Below are 15785 nucleotides of genomic sequence, written 5' to 3' on the forward strand. Positions count from 1 at the left end.
AAATTTTCCCACCTCGACAATTAGCAATCTTGAAATTCTTTTAAATAGCAGTATCAATTTTAGAACAAGAAAAAGGACATATATAAGCAAGTTTATATACTTACTCGAACAAAAATGAATCCAGACACGGACAGTAAAATTTCAAAAAATTTACAGTATCTCCAAAAAAGAAAAGAAAAAAAAATTAAAAGCTTTCTCAAACCCTAGCAGTTAATTTTGCCCTAAAATATTCATCTCTATCTCTATCTCATGTGACTGCAATTTTTCTTAGCCCTACTCCCGAAACACACCCACCAGCCCTTCCTCGATAACAAAAAACACACTGTCTTACTTATTTTTACCATACCATCAATAGACAGTAAAATAATTTTCAAAGATAGTAAAATAATGACTTATTTCAACTTTTAACTTAAAAAAACAAACCCCGCTATCAATTTTTCCTCTTTATGCACGCCCTTCCTTAGAACTCATTAGATTAGACCAAATAATTTTTTCCATAAGTAATTATTTTTAAGTACAGCTTTTGCTTTTCACAATCCCCTAAGCTGCCTCACTCCTATTATCATCAAACTCTACATTTCCCAATGCATTTATGCTACATAATTTTCATGGAGTACGTACTGACTCTGAAAACTTTGAAAAATTATCCGTTTAATTGCTGGAAATTATTCATTGACAAAAATGATCCTTGTCTTCGAATTGGAATGGACTTCATGCAAAGGGTATTATAGTCGTTGAATGTGACCTATTTCGTATTACACCCCGTGGAAGTCGATCAAGTGTGTATATTTAGATATTGTCTTCAATATGTCTCTAACATTCTTAAAAAATTGAATGACGAATGACGACGAAACTTGAAATCAAGGTTTTGTAGTAAATTCAAATTTTCATGATTTATCAGTGTCGAATCACCACTCTCAGATTATAAGGATGGACGCAAACTTATCTACGCGATGGATAGAATCTTGTAATCATGATTCATTTGCGCTTACTTGAACATACAAAAGAAACTACAGGAGTTGAAGTATAAGGACCCGAGACTGCGTCAAAGAGTTTTATGCATATAAAATGTTCTCATGCATGATGGCGAAATTTTGAATCCACTATTTTTATTCATGGTGACATTATACCCTTATTTGTTATCGATTAAAATTTCAAGTTAATGTAAATAATTAATTTTAATTACATATTTGATGGAATCACAACTTTTCAATACACACGTTCCACTAAGTTTAATTAAAATTTACTAAAAATTTGATTTTAATCTACACCAAACATTAACACGATTAGTCACCTCAATTAAAAGTTAAAATGTTCGAAGTATGATAATGTGTTGTAAGGAAAGGGAAAGAAGTATTCAAGAAATAACTGAAATATCAATTTTACCCCAATGCAATTTTAGTTGTCTTTGCATAAATTATGGGGGCAATTTGGGAACTCCGAACAGCTCACAAGGACCTATTAAACAGTACCTTGAAAGCAGGAACTATTAATCAGTGGCGCCCTAATCTGCGTATTTTATATTAAACTATTTGGTATTTAAATGCCACTTCACACTTTGAGACTCTCAAAAATTTTGTCACACACAGAAAAATTTAATTCCATCGCCACCACCACCGCAGCCACCACTGAAAACCCAAAAAAAATGCATACAAAATGCTTAAAGTGGTCATTACCGGAGAACTTAACAAGAACTTGGAGCTGAGTCACAAATCACTACCATTGTAACCACCAGTACTGGCACAATCGCCGCCGCCGCTGCTCATTCGGTGGAGCTGAAAGGAGGAGGAGCTCATCTCAAGTAAGAAGTTAAAACTACTGCATTAAACATACTTGAGGCTCTAACTTTTGTTCACATGCATGGATTTTGTTCACATGGTGTGAGTTTGAAGCATCCCTACCTCCACAAAACCCTCTCTCACATGCATTTTGTCTCCTTAGAGTGGACTTTCATCACCACCTCCGCCTGCTCCACCACCGCAGCCACCATGCTTTGAATCTTAGCACATATAGTTTGAGCTTGTAGCATCTCCACCTCAATGAAAAACCTCTTTCACGTGTATGTTATCCTTTAGAGTGAACTTTCACCACCATCCTCCTCCACCGTTGCAGCCGCCACCGCCGCCACCACCACATCTTTTTTGAGTTTTAAGCCCATTTCAAGAACTTCAAATGGAGAAAACATGCCATTTTGTTGGTACAAAAGTCCCATTCTTTTTGTTTTTCTTCTGGTTTTGCTTGAGTTTCAGAACACTTTTAGTGAACTCTCTCTCTCCAGATGGAGAAGCCCTTCTCTCTCTACTCTCAGCAGCTGATCCTTATTACAAAAAATCGTCGCCAATACTCTCCTCATGGAACCCTTCAAGCTTAACTCCATGTTCATGGCAAGGTATCACTTGTTCTCCTCAAGAGAGAGTCATTTCACTCTCTCTCCCAAATATTTTCCTTAATCTTTCATCTTTACCCTTAGAACTCTCCTCACTTTCCTCTCTACAGCTTCTTAATCTCTCTACTACTAATATTTCCGGCTCAATACCTCCTTCCTTTGGTTCATTGACTCGTCTTCGCCTTCTGGATTTGTCTTCCAATTCACTTTCAGGGCCTATTCCGCCAGAATTAGGCCGGTTAATGGCACTTCAGTTTCTATTCTTGAATACAAACAGACTCACTGGTACAATTCCACAACAATTTGCCAATCTTTCGTCACTTGAAGTCCTTTGCCTTCAAGATAATCTCCTAAACGGGTCGATTCCATCCCACCTCGGGTCTTTAGGCTCTCTCCAGCAGCTTAGAATTGGGGGCAATCCATATCTAACCGGTGAAATCCCATCACAATTAGGCCTACTTACCAATCTCACAACATTTGGTGCTGCTGCCACTGGACTCTCTGGCGTTATCCCATCTACATTTGGAAACTTGATTAATCTTCAAACATTGGCACTTTATGATACAGAGGTATTCGGTTCAATACCGCCTGAATTAGGCGGGTGTTTGGAGTTAAGAAACTTGTATTTACACATGAACAAGCTCACTGGTCCTATCCCTCGTCAACTGGGCAAGCTGCAAAAGCTCACTAGCATGCTTCTTTGGGGAAATTCCCTCTCCGGGACTATCCCTTCCGAACTTTCCAATTGTTCATCTCTTGTTGTTCTTGATGTCTCTGCAAATGATTTATCCGGTGAAATTCCTGGTGATTTGGGGAAACTATTGGTTCTTGAGCAGCTTCACTTGTCTGATAATGCACTCACTGGTTCCATACCACTGGAACTGAGTAACTGCTCTAGTTTAACAGCTATTCAGCTCGATAAGAACCAATTATCAGGCCCTATTCCAATGCAGATTGGTGAATTGAAGTACTTGCAGAGTTTTTTCTTGTGGGGTAATTCTGTTTCAGGAACTATACCACCCGCTTTTGGGAATTGTACAGAGCTTTATGCGCTTGATCTCTCGAGAAATAAGCTTACTGGATCAATCCCGGACGAGATATTCAGTTTAAAGAAACTGAGCAAGCTGTTGCTACTGGGGAATTCTTTATCTGGAGGATTACCGCGAAGTGTAGCAAGATGTCAGTCTCTAGTAAGATTAAGGCTTGGAGAAAATCAGCTTTCGGGTCAGATTCCAAAGGAGATTGGACAACTGCAAAATCTTGTGTTTCTTGATTTATATTTGAACCATTTTTCTGGCGGTTTACCTTCTGATATTGCAAACGTTACTGTTCTTGAGCTGTTGGATTTGCACAACAATTACATAACGGATGATATCCCGCATCAGTTGGGGGCCCTTGTTAATTTGGAGCAGCTTGATCTTAGTAGAAACAGCTTCACTGGTGAGATTCCATGGAGTTTTGGTAATTTCAGTTACTTGAACAAACTTATCCTAAACAATAATCTGCTCACCGGACAAATTCCAAAGTCCATTAAGAACTTGCAAAAACTAACTCTTCTTGATTTGAGCTCCAATACTCTCTCTGGTCCAATACCCCTTGAGATTGGTTATTTGACAAGCTTAACAATCAATCTTGATTTGAGCTCAAATCGATTCACAGGTGAAATCCCCGAGACAATGTCCAGTTTGACACAGTTGCAATCGCTAGACCTCTCACGGAACACACTATATGGAAAAATCACAATTCTAAGTTCTCTCACCAGTCTTACTTCCTTGAATATTTCATACAACAACTTTTCTGGACCAATACCTGTGACAACATTCTTTCGAACTTTGACCTCGAATTCTTTCATTGAAAATTCCCGCCTCTGTGACTCTCTCGATGGTGCTACTTGTTCTTCGCATTTGATGCGTGGAAAAGGATTGAAGTCTGCCAAGACTATCGCTTTGGTTGCTGTGATTGTGGCTTCTGTGACAATGGCAGTTGTGGCTACCTGGATTCTAGTGTCTCGGAATCACAGATCTGTAGTGGAGAAGTCCGGTTTGTCCAACTTGTCAGGAGAAGAGAATTTTTCTTATCCGTGGACTTTCATCCCATTTCAGAAGCTGAACTTCACTATTGAAAACATCTTGAATTGCTTGAGAGATGAAAACGTTATTGGAAAAGGCTGTTCTGGGGTCGTTTACAAGGCGGAGACGCCAAATGGTGATTTGATTGCAGTTAAAAAGCTTTGGAAAACAAAGAAAGACGAAGAACCAGTGGACTCTTTTGCTGCTGAAATTCAAATACTTGGACACATTAGGCACCGGAATATAGTGAAGTTACTAGGATATTGTTCGAATAAGAGTGTCAAGCTACTTCTCTACAACTATATACCAAATGGAAATCTGCAACAGCTTTTGCAAAACAACAGGAACTTGGATTGGGAAACGAGGTACAAGATTGCGATTGGATCAGCTCAAGGTCTTGCTTATCTCCATCACGATTGTGTGCCCGCTATTCTTCATAGAGATGTGAAATGCAATAATATACTCTTGGATTCCAAATATGAGGCTTATCTGGCAGATTTTGGACTGGCAAAGCTAATGAATTCTCCAAACTACCACCAAGCAATGTCCCGAGTAGCTGGTTCCTATGGATATATTGCACCAGGCAAGTGTTATTTAACTTTGGTTTCCTTTCTTTTGTTATTGTTTTCATTGTTTAATCTAGTTCTATGTACTAAATGTGCTAAATAATTAGTTGTGTTGATCCCTGATATTGCAGAATATGGGTACACCGTGAATATAACAGAAAAGAGTGATGTCTATAGTTATGGGGTGGTATTGCTTGAGATTTTAAGCGGACGTAGTGCTGTTGAATCACAGATTGGAGATGGGCAACACATAGTAGAGTGGGTAAAGAAGAAGATGGGAAGCTTCGAACCAGCTGTGACTGTACTCGATTCAAAGCTCCGAGGTTTGCCAGACCAGATGGTACAAGAAATGCTCCAAACACTCGGAATAGCTATGTTTTGTGTGAATTCATCGCCTGCTGAAAGGCCAACAATGAAGGAAGTGGTAGCACTTCTTATGGAAGTGAAGAGTCCGCCAGAGGAATCTGGGAAAACTTCTCAGCCCTTAATAAAACAGTCCTCAAATCAAAGCTGATTCTTTTTGTTTGGTTATAGCATTTTTCATCTTTAGGGAATTAGTGTTTGATTTTCTTTCCTTAATTTCCAATATGTAGGGGAGTACAGTTGCTGCATGAAGCAAGAGAAAAGTTCTGCTCCCAAAATCGGACAATTTCTTTGAGATTTCCTTGTACAGTTTTAATGACATTAGTGTTGTTAATTGGCTTCAATCTTTATCTTCCAACTGCATATCAAATGCATGAATAGGGTCACCAATCAGCTTTTCCTACGACCAAGCAGGATTTGCGCCCGGGCAATCTCAGAATCCTGGGCTTATTCTTAAACGCTAGAATCATGCTACGATGACATAATTGTTAACATAATGTCACATGACACTTTACTATCGGACTGTTTTAAACACCGACAGCTTTTTCATCCAGTCACATTTTGCCAACTAACACTATGTCACTCCATCCGTCAAAACTCTTTTTGTCAAAGTGGCATGACCCTATACACCACTATACATTTGACACGGGTTTGCCGTAATTACAATGCGACAATATTGCTAAAACTGAAAGAAGAATTGAACCTAAAGATTTTAAAGTCTACTTCGATTTTTCTGAACTTTCACAATTACCAAAGCTCCCAACAAATCTTGGCAGTTCAACTGCTGATATTCGTGCAATTGCTGATATTCCTGCAATGAGGCCATCCAATTTGACTTCACTTCCCACTATTCTAATCTTGCTAAATCCAAAACAACAGTATGTCCTAGTCCCATATTTGTACATGTAATGTGTAAGCAGACCATTGAATCACATGCATCCAAAGCTAGTGAGGTGCATGAATTCAACGGTCAAGATGTGCAGAAAAGAAGCAGAAAAACTGGATATGGGGGTGGGGTGAGAGAGTATAGTGCTATAGAGGAAATATTAAAGAAAGTGAGGAAGATTTGAGAAATTGTAGGCCCAAATATTGCTTTACACAGAAGGGGACACAAGAGACTACTTCCCATTCCCCACATGCCTTCAAGGGACAGTCAAAAATATCCTTAGAATTCCTGGTTCTGATTCTCTTACATGTTTGCAAACAGTATTTTATTTTGTTTTATGTCATTGGAAAGTAGAACTGGTCAAAAGAAAATCTTGTTTTATATCATAAATTTCATGTTCTGGTTTTTGTCATTTTATTCCCTTGCATTTATTGATAAGAACTACGGGATATGGCAATACTCTGTTTTTAATGTGACACAAGAAAATGAAGAGGGGAGAGAATAATTCACATAAAAATAAAGGAGGGGAGAAGCATAGAAGCACAATGGGGCCCCTTGCAAACTCTCTAGGATAACCGTTGAATTCATGGCGGAGTAGCATATTCTAATAGGGATGACAAAATAGCCCACGGCGTGTATTCACTCTGAAAATTATTTTATGTTCTTCTACAATTTTTTTATTTTTTTGAATTCCAAGTCCATCTCTTGTCGAAATATGATATGTTAAATATTCACTTGTAGTTGTGACATATCATATTTCAATGAATTGATGTAAATTTTCTACCGCATGTACATTCCCATAATAATGATGGTGTATTTCCAAAATCAAAATTTGTTGTTCTACATCTTGAGCTAGCCCAATTCTTTTTATATTTAAATAGTTTTTAGAAATAAAAAATAATAATTAAATGACAATTTGATTCCTACCCCGTTCTGCCCCGAGAACATACTCATGGGAGGAAAATGCTAGCTCGCTCAGTTACCATCACTAAATCTAATTATATGTCCCAATTCAATTTCCGTGTGCATTTGCTCTCTTCATGTGTGCCAGTCATGCCCAAAGATTGCGTAAATGTAGAGCTTGCTATGGATATAAAACAATTATCCAACTCAACCACGAAGAGTTCGAGGGTTACCATTTTGGGGTCGTTGATTGAAGTACTTACAGTGGCGAAGCCTCCGTGGAACAACATACTCATGGGAGGAAAATGCTAGCTTCCCTGCAAAAATACCACGTGCTCTTCCATGGAAGAGCTTCAAAATCCTTCACCCATCTGTAATCATGTGAAGTGACAACAATTTTTACATAATGGGTTTGAAAGCTATAAAAAAAATTACTTTATTTGCATTATGAATGAAATATACAAAGTAGATTTCATATTGGTTATGTTACACATCTGCGCACGATTTCAACCTCGTGCAAACCTAATTTAACAGTTGCCTTGTCACGATACGGTCCTACAATCTAGACTAGGGCAAACAAAACATATAATATGTCAAAGTGCAAATTCAGGTGGAATTGCATTCGATATCAAGCGGCCCTCACTGTGCTCCGACCCCTAAATCCAACAACATTTAGCTTTTGTGTAGATTGAAGGACACCAGAATTTTTGTTCCCATATTTTTTCTTCCCACCAGACCTCGTACCTCCTGAGCTGCTGCCACTACTGCCAGAAGACTTTGATGTCTTAAAGACCTTACTCCCCATCGTCTTAGGTTTGTCTGTAGAAGCTTTTCCAGATTTTTGGACAGAGGATTTAGTAACTATTGTCTTCCCACGGGCGTCAGATGATTTTTTCACAGAAGCTTTAGCCTTGTTTTTTGAATTCGAAACTCTTACCATCTTCTCGTTTCTTTCCTTCTGCACATTTATACGTGACCTGGCATTGTCCCGTTTAACACTTTCCACAGAGAGAGATTCCAAGCTTTCATTCTTCATTATGGCCTCTTCAATGTGATTGGCCAACATCACATCTTTTTTAGCAACCAAACTTGTCACCTTCCCTAGATATTTGAAAAAGGTAATCCAAAATTAGCAACTTGACATAAGTTCTGCGACTTGGGAGGATAATAACAACATAGAGTATCCTCTCTCCATAAACAGATAAGAAATGCAAGCTTGTTTGGGTGTTTCATTATAATTCCATGAAATTGTAATGAAGAGCAATGGGTCCCACGAAAGGTGTGACTAATAAGCAGAAGTAATTGCGAATGTATGGTTAAAACTAATGTCTGACTTTGACTTCAAATTATAAGGAAATTATAATGAAACCAAAACAAGTTCCAAGTAGAACGGCTTAGTAAAAGCAAAATCATGTTTATATTAGCAGATTGGGAAGGAAGGAAACAGATGATAGAAAGGCTAAATCAAGCTGCATAATATATGCATGTCTACGTGTATGTAATGCAGGATGAGTATGCTTGATATTAGCAGAGAGTTTTATGAAATTCAACCAGATTTGCGTGTGCACAAGAACACAAAAAATCGTGTCATTAAAAATCCAGCAGATTTATAAATTGATCCTTGTAATGTACAAGTAGGGAAAAAAATCCAACACAAAAACAAACAGCTACAGTGCCACTTTCAATTTTCAAGTCCTTTTAACCCAAGGAAACAGAAGAAGTTACCTTTTGCACCCATGCGAGCAGTTCTTCCAGTGCGATGGAGGTAATCAATCTAAAAAGCCAATGAGAAGTATTTACATATTCAGTTCAGAAGTGGAAGAGAAAGAGAGGAGAGGATTGCTCAAAGGAATCAAACGTTGAAGCTTACTGAGTTCAAAGGGAAATCAAACATGATAACATGATCCACATCCAAGTCCAATCCCCTAGCAGCCAAGTCTGTGCAGACCAAAGTAGGACAATCTCCATCATTGCTCTTGAATTTTTGCAGGTTTTCGACCCTGTATCAGAGAAACATGACATCAGTCTAGACCATAGACAGGAGAGAAAAAAGACACTGAAGATAGAAATCCTTCAGAGGCTAAAAATGTAGAGCTAAAGAGCAACTGGAATTCGAGGATGGTGGGTCATATATTTTTGCAGTTAAAATCTGGGAAATTGATTCTTTCTGAAGCTTTAGAACATGTTTGGCTGATCAAACATTACTATTCTAGATAGTAAATTATGTTAGTAAAGGCAAAAAATGTTGGAAATAATGTTTGGCAAAATAAGCAAATTAAAAGTAAGTTTAACTTTCATTTAAACATAGCCAAACATTTTTTCATATCAGGAAACTTCCCGCGAGAATCTTTAAAATTACATAAATCCCTCTAGTTCGTCCATTCATGAACATACGACTTTGGTAACATAATAGATGCAATCATGAAAATCAAAGACAAGAACGTATCTCATCTCACCTTTGTTCTGCCGGGACCTCTCCATGGTAGTTGACAGTAGAGAGCTGATTTTCATTCAAAAAGTGATCAACGGCTCGACTAGAATTTAATGTGTTACAGAAAACCATCACTCTGTTCCCTTTTGCTAAACTAGGCTCCAGAACCTGCAATTGCAAATTCATATCAAACCAAAAATGATTCTTCTTTGATAAACAGGAACAATTTTGTCTCTGTACACATTTATGACTTTGCTAAAAGGGAAAAATCTACAATAAAAAAAATAAAAAAAATAAAAAAAATAAAAAAATAAAAAAAACCTCCCACTTTTTAAAAATAGATGAAATACAAAATCAAAGATTTTTCTTGCACTTTATGCTCATTCATAAGTGCTACGGATTTTTGTTTTTTAAAGCCTGACTTATTTTAAAACCTGACAAGGAGCAAAAGAAATAGTAACCTGTAACAAGGCTTCCAACTTATTTTCTGAACCTGAAAGTTTGATAAAATCATGCCGAGCAGAAGCAATCTTCTTATGGAGTGTAGAAGTGCGCAAATGTATAATTCCTTGAAACTCCTCGTCAACCAGCTTTTGCACCGCCTACAAAATGTAGCATTTCTTAATTGTTCAGCAACCTCGAAGAAGAGTGATGGTGATATATGAGCTACCACTATCAGTCAAAGAAACTTAAAAAACACAATTGCACCAAATTGCAATCTAGATACAATTGGTTTGAAGTACCATCTGCTAATCCCTAGAATATTCGATGATCAAAGAGCATTAGAATCAAAGGTACACAAGATAAGCACTTTTCCGTTAGTTTCAATCATTTTAAAGAAGCTCAAGACATGGACAATCATCATATGCAGCCGTACTCTATTTTTATTTTGCTGTTAGGTAAGTCATAAATGTGCTAAGAACAACTAGACGAACCTTTGTCATTGTTGCAGTGACCATAACAGTTTGAAATCCTTCACTATCAGCTTTAGATGCACGGTTTTTCAATGGGGCAATAAATTTGCGGATATCGGGACCAAAGCCACGATCAAACATGGTATCTGCCTCATCCAATACCTATCCAGAGATGCCAGAATTCTCAAGTTCTGGTGGAAACACAAAAGCAACAAACTTCCAAGAATGCCTCAAAGTTCCTAGTAGTATATGAAAGTGAACTGATCAGAGGGCAGTAGTTACCACGTATCTGATGTCACCATAAACCATATTGCCCTCTTCTATATGTTGGAGAACCCTTCCTGGGGTCCCCACAACCATGTCAACTGGGCTGTTCAAGGAATCCTCTTGAGGTCTTAAACGCCCTCCACCGCTTACCATTGTTGACCTGAATCGAGCATGGTGACTAATAGACTTGGACACACGAAACACCTGCAACATGAACCATTAATTCGTTGAACAAAGTATGAGTAGTGTTTTGAAGTCACTTAAGAGATCAGTACGAAGATGAATAAACCTGCTCACATAGCTCCCTTGTGGGGCAGAGTACAACAGCTCGAGGGCGCCTGGGTTTCATTAGCATACCATGTAAAATTTCATCTCTTCTCAGCAACTAAAAGATTAAGGATATCATAATTCATAAGCAACAAATTTATTACAAAATGTGATGCTGCAATATAGAAGTAAAAATAACATAAAACCCAGACATTAACTAAGTGAACAATAATTAAATTAAGTATCAAGTCCTCGAGAATTTGAGAACAGAAAGTCTTGAGGCAAATAGGACTTGAATGGAACTTCACAGATGATTCAAGAATATATGCCCCCCAAAAAGGCAAATGACCTAGTACAGCATTTTTTCCACCATGCAAATGTCATTGAATCGAAAGATGGATCTTTTTTCTTCTTAATAAATTCATTAAGTATTGGCTGTCAATGAATGCCGGTTATATTGAACAAAAATTTCAGCAGGACATCACAATTTACTAATTGTTTACAGATAAAAAAAACTAGTCAATTTCAACTAAAGCTGGATTTAGACTTTAACTGCAAAGCAGCGTATCATACTGGCAACAAAAAGAAAACGGGGATCTTTTTCATCTATTTTCCTTCTAATGAAATGATTACGTTTCACCTGTCAATGATCGCCAGCAAAACACACATCCCTCCACACACATCTCCCAAAATGAGCTATATTTATCAAGGTTTATAATTTGAAAGAAAGAGCTGAAATGAATAAAATAAAAAATCAACCTCAACACCAGCAAAAGAGACCAGATAAGTAAATGATAAAGAAACTTCCAACAATAATGTTTTAAAGGTGATCAAATGAAAAGGAATGAATTTCAATACAATCAATATCTGTTCACACCTGAACAAGGGGCAACAAGTAAGCAAGAGTCTTGCCAGAACCAGTGTGTGACCCCAATACCACACTCTTCCCTTCGAGAACAGCAGGTATCCCTATGCATTGAATCTCAGTGGGCTCTGAAATGCCCATTTCACCCAAAGCCCCCATCACCTCTTCACTCAACCCCAGCTCCCAAAAACTGGAAACCATTTCCACCCCACCACCTTTCTTCTTTCTTGACCCCTCACTTTCCCCATATTTACTCTTCTTTCCACTGCTGGATGACCCTACTGGCGTCGCCGGAGGGGTAATTTTCGCACTTTCTTTAAGGTGTCTGTGCCTGAGTCGTTCTAACAGTATTGAGTGCTTTGTGTTTTCTAGTGTTGCTTCATCCGCCGCTGTTTCCGGGACTGCGATGGTAGTGGTGCAAAGTGTTCGGAGTTTAGGGGAAAAGAGGCCGTTGGGCGGCGGCGGTAAATTTAATGGAAGTGAGACGTAGAGCGGTCTGTGGAAAGAGAAACGTTTGGGTAGAGAGAGGAGAGAGAAAGTGAGGGCTTTTCCTGTTGTCCCCATTTTTGTATTTCCGTGTTTCAATTCAAGTTTTCAGGGTTTTGGGTTTTGGCCAGGGAAGAAGATAAAGATAATGAGAATGAGAATAGTGGTTTTTAGGTCACATCCTTGCATTTCTGGCTAATTGTAGATGTAGTCCTTACTTATTAGTAAATGTGCCGTTCAGTCCTCAATTATTTTTGTTAACATTACGATTGGAGGTCCTGTTCTGAAAGGCTCGTCTAGGCTCAAGGCTCGGAAAAAAAATATCTCACCTTGTGCCCAGGCAGAAAAATGACAATCAACTCTACATTGATTGTCTAAAGCACGCCTTGGTGAAAAAATGCACACATCTTTTTCCTTTTTTTTTTTTTTTGATAAATAATATTTTCTTGTTCAACAAAAATGCTCAATCGTTACTCAAACTAAAAAAAGAAAATAAATCCAAACAAAAATTCAAAATAACCCAAACACAGTCTTTTGATGCCCACGAACAAAACATAATTTGTGTATTTTAATTTTGAGAATTATGTTTTTACTGAAAACTTAAAAATACATATGAAATTTCTATAAATTTTCAAAATATGCATTATTTTATTTTTTATTGATTTGTAATAATTAAAAAAAAAAAAACCTTATTATGCATAGGCTTTATCTAGATTCATAAGGCTTGAAACTTAATCTTCGCACCTTAAACATTTTACAGCCTTAGTTGGAGACTAATCCCTCAATTTCAAAAATTATTTAAAAAACAAAAAACAAAAAACAAAATTCTTGCACCCTCCGTCGCATTTCTAGAAGTTTGGTTAAAAAGAGGTTTACAACTTGAAAATATGCTTACACACAAGTGTTATCGTGCACAGGTAAAAAGTTCGAACAGTACTTTACAATGTATGTGCATAGAGGAGAGTATAATTAGATACACCATTAAGAGACTACATAGTATAATTAGATTTCAATTTGGTATTGTATTTGTGATGTACGATACATGTACCATGCGAAAATCATGTAATTAGGATTTATCAATGTTATAGATAAAAGATGATTCGACGGTTTATAAGCAAATTATAAACAATAGTGACCTTTATCTTTACTTTTGTAAAAAGGATGGTATGTGAAATGTTGCGACCCTACACCCAAATAAAAAATAATAATAATAAATAAATAAATAATATATATATATATCATTGCACATCTATAATTATTTGATGTACAACAAACTTCCATTTTTTGACCAAGTGTCGTTCGCGTTCACAACACCATGCTAAAACCTCAAACAATTAAGCTATTTGTACATTACCTTTGACATCCTTGTTGACAGATGAGTGATGTGGCAAGATTGTGATGATTGAATTAAATGTGTAAAATGTGAAATATGATTTGTGATTGTGCCAAGCGTAAATTCGGTAAGACAAGATGCAAACTATGATGTACATGTAACAAGATTGATCATCAAAAGATTGGGAAAATCCAGATGGAAAATATAAATGAAACAGAACTTTGATTGAGACATTTCTAAGAAGTGCACATAATCTATTCTTTGCAACCATATGAACCAATATATACCATACAGACTCCAAAACCCACCAGCAGAATTTTCGAGAGAATATATTATACGATAGACACACGAAAAGAAAGGCAAAACAAGGGTCGGATCAAAGGTTAGATCATTTGTGAAGATATCTCCCGACAGAAGGAAGCAAAAAAGCTGCAAATTAATACATACAAGAGACTATTATCTGATGAATATTCAAGCCATGATGATTAACCTTAGCTTTATCTCAGGCTCCTCGCTTCTCTTAAGCTTCGCCCTCTCCTATACTCGACTTCTGCGTCAGAATTTGACGAGCCAATATTATATTTCCGGCCATTTCTTGTAGATCCAGACTCAGAGAATATACAGTCATCATCACTCAGAATGTGGATCCCTGGAGTACTTTGGCCAGAAACATCTCCAAGTCGACGCTGCTGTACTTGATCTGAGATGTAACAAAAGATGTCATTGCTTGAAGGATGGAGAAAAAACTGGCATGGTGAAGAAAAATGCGCAATATCATTATACAAAAATAAACTATCGAAAGAAGAACAAGAATTTATCAAAGATACGAACAACAATATTGAAATTGATATATTTCTGCTAAATCCTACTTGCCTATATTAATTAAATAATAAATTTTGCCAATTTTTTAATATTTAAATTCTATAAACTAATTTAGAAACAGCTACTACCCTGAAAGGTTTTTCCCTGATGAAAGGGAGGAATCCCGATGAACACTGAACTTCAATGGAACTCGGCTTGGTGGTGTATAATAAAAATTGCTACAGAACCGTTTGTCTCAATTGCCATCTCAGTATTGAAACGATTTTAGAAGTTTGTTTATCACGTTTTAAACTAAAAAATGTAGAGCATATATCTCAGGTTAGTGATAGTTCACCTTTAAGACCGTCACATAAGCCTGGCACTCCAGAGGGTGTCCCTTCAGCGTGATTCTTTCGTGCTTTACCATATTGTGGACCTGAAAACTCTTCTTGTGTTTTCTCCATTTGTGCTCCATCTACTGCTGGTGCAGTTAATACATGTTCCTCTTCGACTGGTTTGTTAGAGTTAAAAGGCGTCATACTGAAGGAGTCCTCTAATACATCAGAAATCTCCACATAGTGAGTTGTAGTGATGACTTCATCTGCACTGAAACCAAAGGATGCTCTGTAAGCTTCTATTTCCTCAACATCAGTTTTGCACATTTTGTTCTGCCTATTCTGGTACCCGTTTCCACCGTTTGAGTAAGCATCAGATTCTTTAGAAATACTGAGCCTACCACCAGCATGAGAAAATGAAGACTGATCCAAGTAGAACTGAGCAAATGTCTCGGGGCAGAAGAAATTGGAATCTTGACGTGACTTGGAGGCACCTGCTGGTTGAAGCCCCCCAGGTAACCCGGCTGAATCAGAATTTGGGAATTCAGTTTCCTTTGTAGACATGGAAGGATCCCATTGAGGAGGAAACTCCCGTTCGGGAAAAGATGATAAGTTGTCACTAGACATTCTTGAAACAGGTGATCTGAGAGCACTTGCCGGGCTTCCTGGATAGAGAGAATATGTTGCTTGAAGATCATTGCCAGCCATATAATTGTTCTTATCAGTGCTTTTGAGATTGATGGTGGATGAAAGGAAATGGGCATAAGGTACGTCTGGAGAAGAGGGAGTAGTTAAATGTGCCAATTCTGGGGGTGGAGTCACAGGGGCTGTAGATGGCTCTGTTGTGAAAGTTGAGAAAACAGGAGGAGATACCAGCTGCGTCTCGTGGGCATATGGACCCGTGACATACATA

At 37.6% G+C, this 15785-nt stretch overlaps 3 protein-coding genes across 3 annotated transcripts; 1 reads left to right on the forward strand and 2 right to left on the reverse strand.

The window, feature by feature from the left end:
- The first annotated feature begins 1549 nt into the window (after positions 1 to 1549).
- LOC111397393 (probable LRR receptor-like serine/threonine-protein kinase At1g34110) lies at positions 1550 to 5728 on the forward strand. Its single transcript, XM_023024297.1, has 2 exons — positions 1550 to 5038; positions 5153 to 5728. Exons 1-2 carry the CDS (start codon positions 2173 to 2175, stop codon positions 5533 to 5535), a joined length of 3249 nt encoding a protein of 1082 aa, XP_022880065.1. The 5' UTR covers positions 1550 to 2172; the 3' UTR covers positions 5536 to 5728.
- A 1865-nt stretch (positions 5729 to 7593) lies between these two features.
- Positions 7594 to 12549, reverse strand: LOC111397394 (DEAD-box ATP-dependent RNA helicase 39). Its single transcript, XM_023024298.1, has 9 exons — positions 11930 to 12549; positions 11075 to 11170; positions 10801 to 10989; positions 10540 to 10680; positions 10066 to 10206; positions 9630 to 9772; positions 9044 to 9173; positions 8899 to 8947; positions 7594 to 8274 (listed from the first exon to the last, which is right to left on the reverse strand). The coding sequence occupies exons 1-9, from the start codon at positions 12479 to 12481 to the stop codon at positions 7802 to 7804; spliced, it is 1914 nt and encodes a 637-aa protein (XP_022880066.1). The 5' UTR covers positions 12482 to 12549; the 3' UTR covers positions 7594 to 7801.
- A 1383-nt stretch (positions 12550 to 13932) lies between these two features.
- LOC111397395 (uncharacterized protein At1g76660-like) lies at positions 13933 to 15784 on the reverse strand. Its single transcript, XM_023024299.1, has 2 exons — positions 14893 to 15784; positions 13933 to 14436 (listed from the first exon to the last, which is right to left on the reverse strand). Exons 1-2 carry the CDS (start codon positions 15782 to 15784, stop codon positions 14234 to 14236), a joined length of 1095 nt encoding a protein of 364 aa, XP_022880067.1. The 3' UTR covers positions 13933 to 14233.
- Between the last annotated feature and the right edge of the window lies 1 nt (position 15785).

The sequence above is a fragment of the Olea europaea genome, chromosome 7 (assembly GCF_002742605.1).
Source record: "Olea europaea var. sylvestris chromosome 7, O_europaea_v1, whole genome shotgun sequence".
NCBI classification, from domain to species: domain Eukaryota; kingdom Viridiplantae; phylum Streptophyta; class Magnoliopsida; order Lamiales; family Oleaceae; genus Olea; species Olea europaea.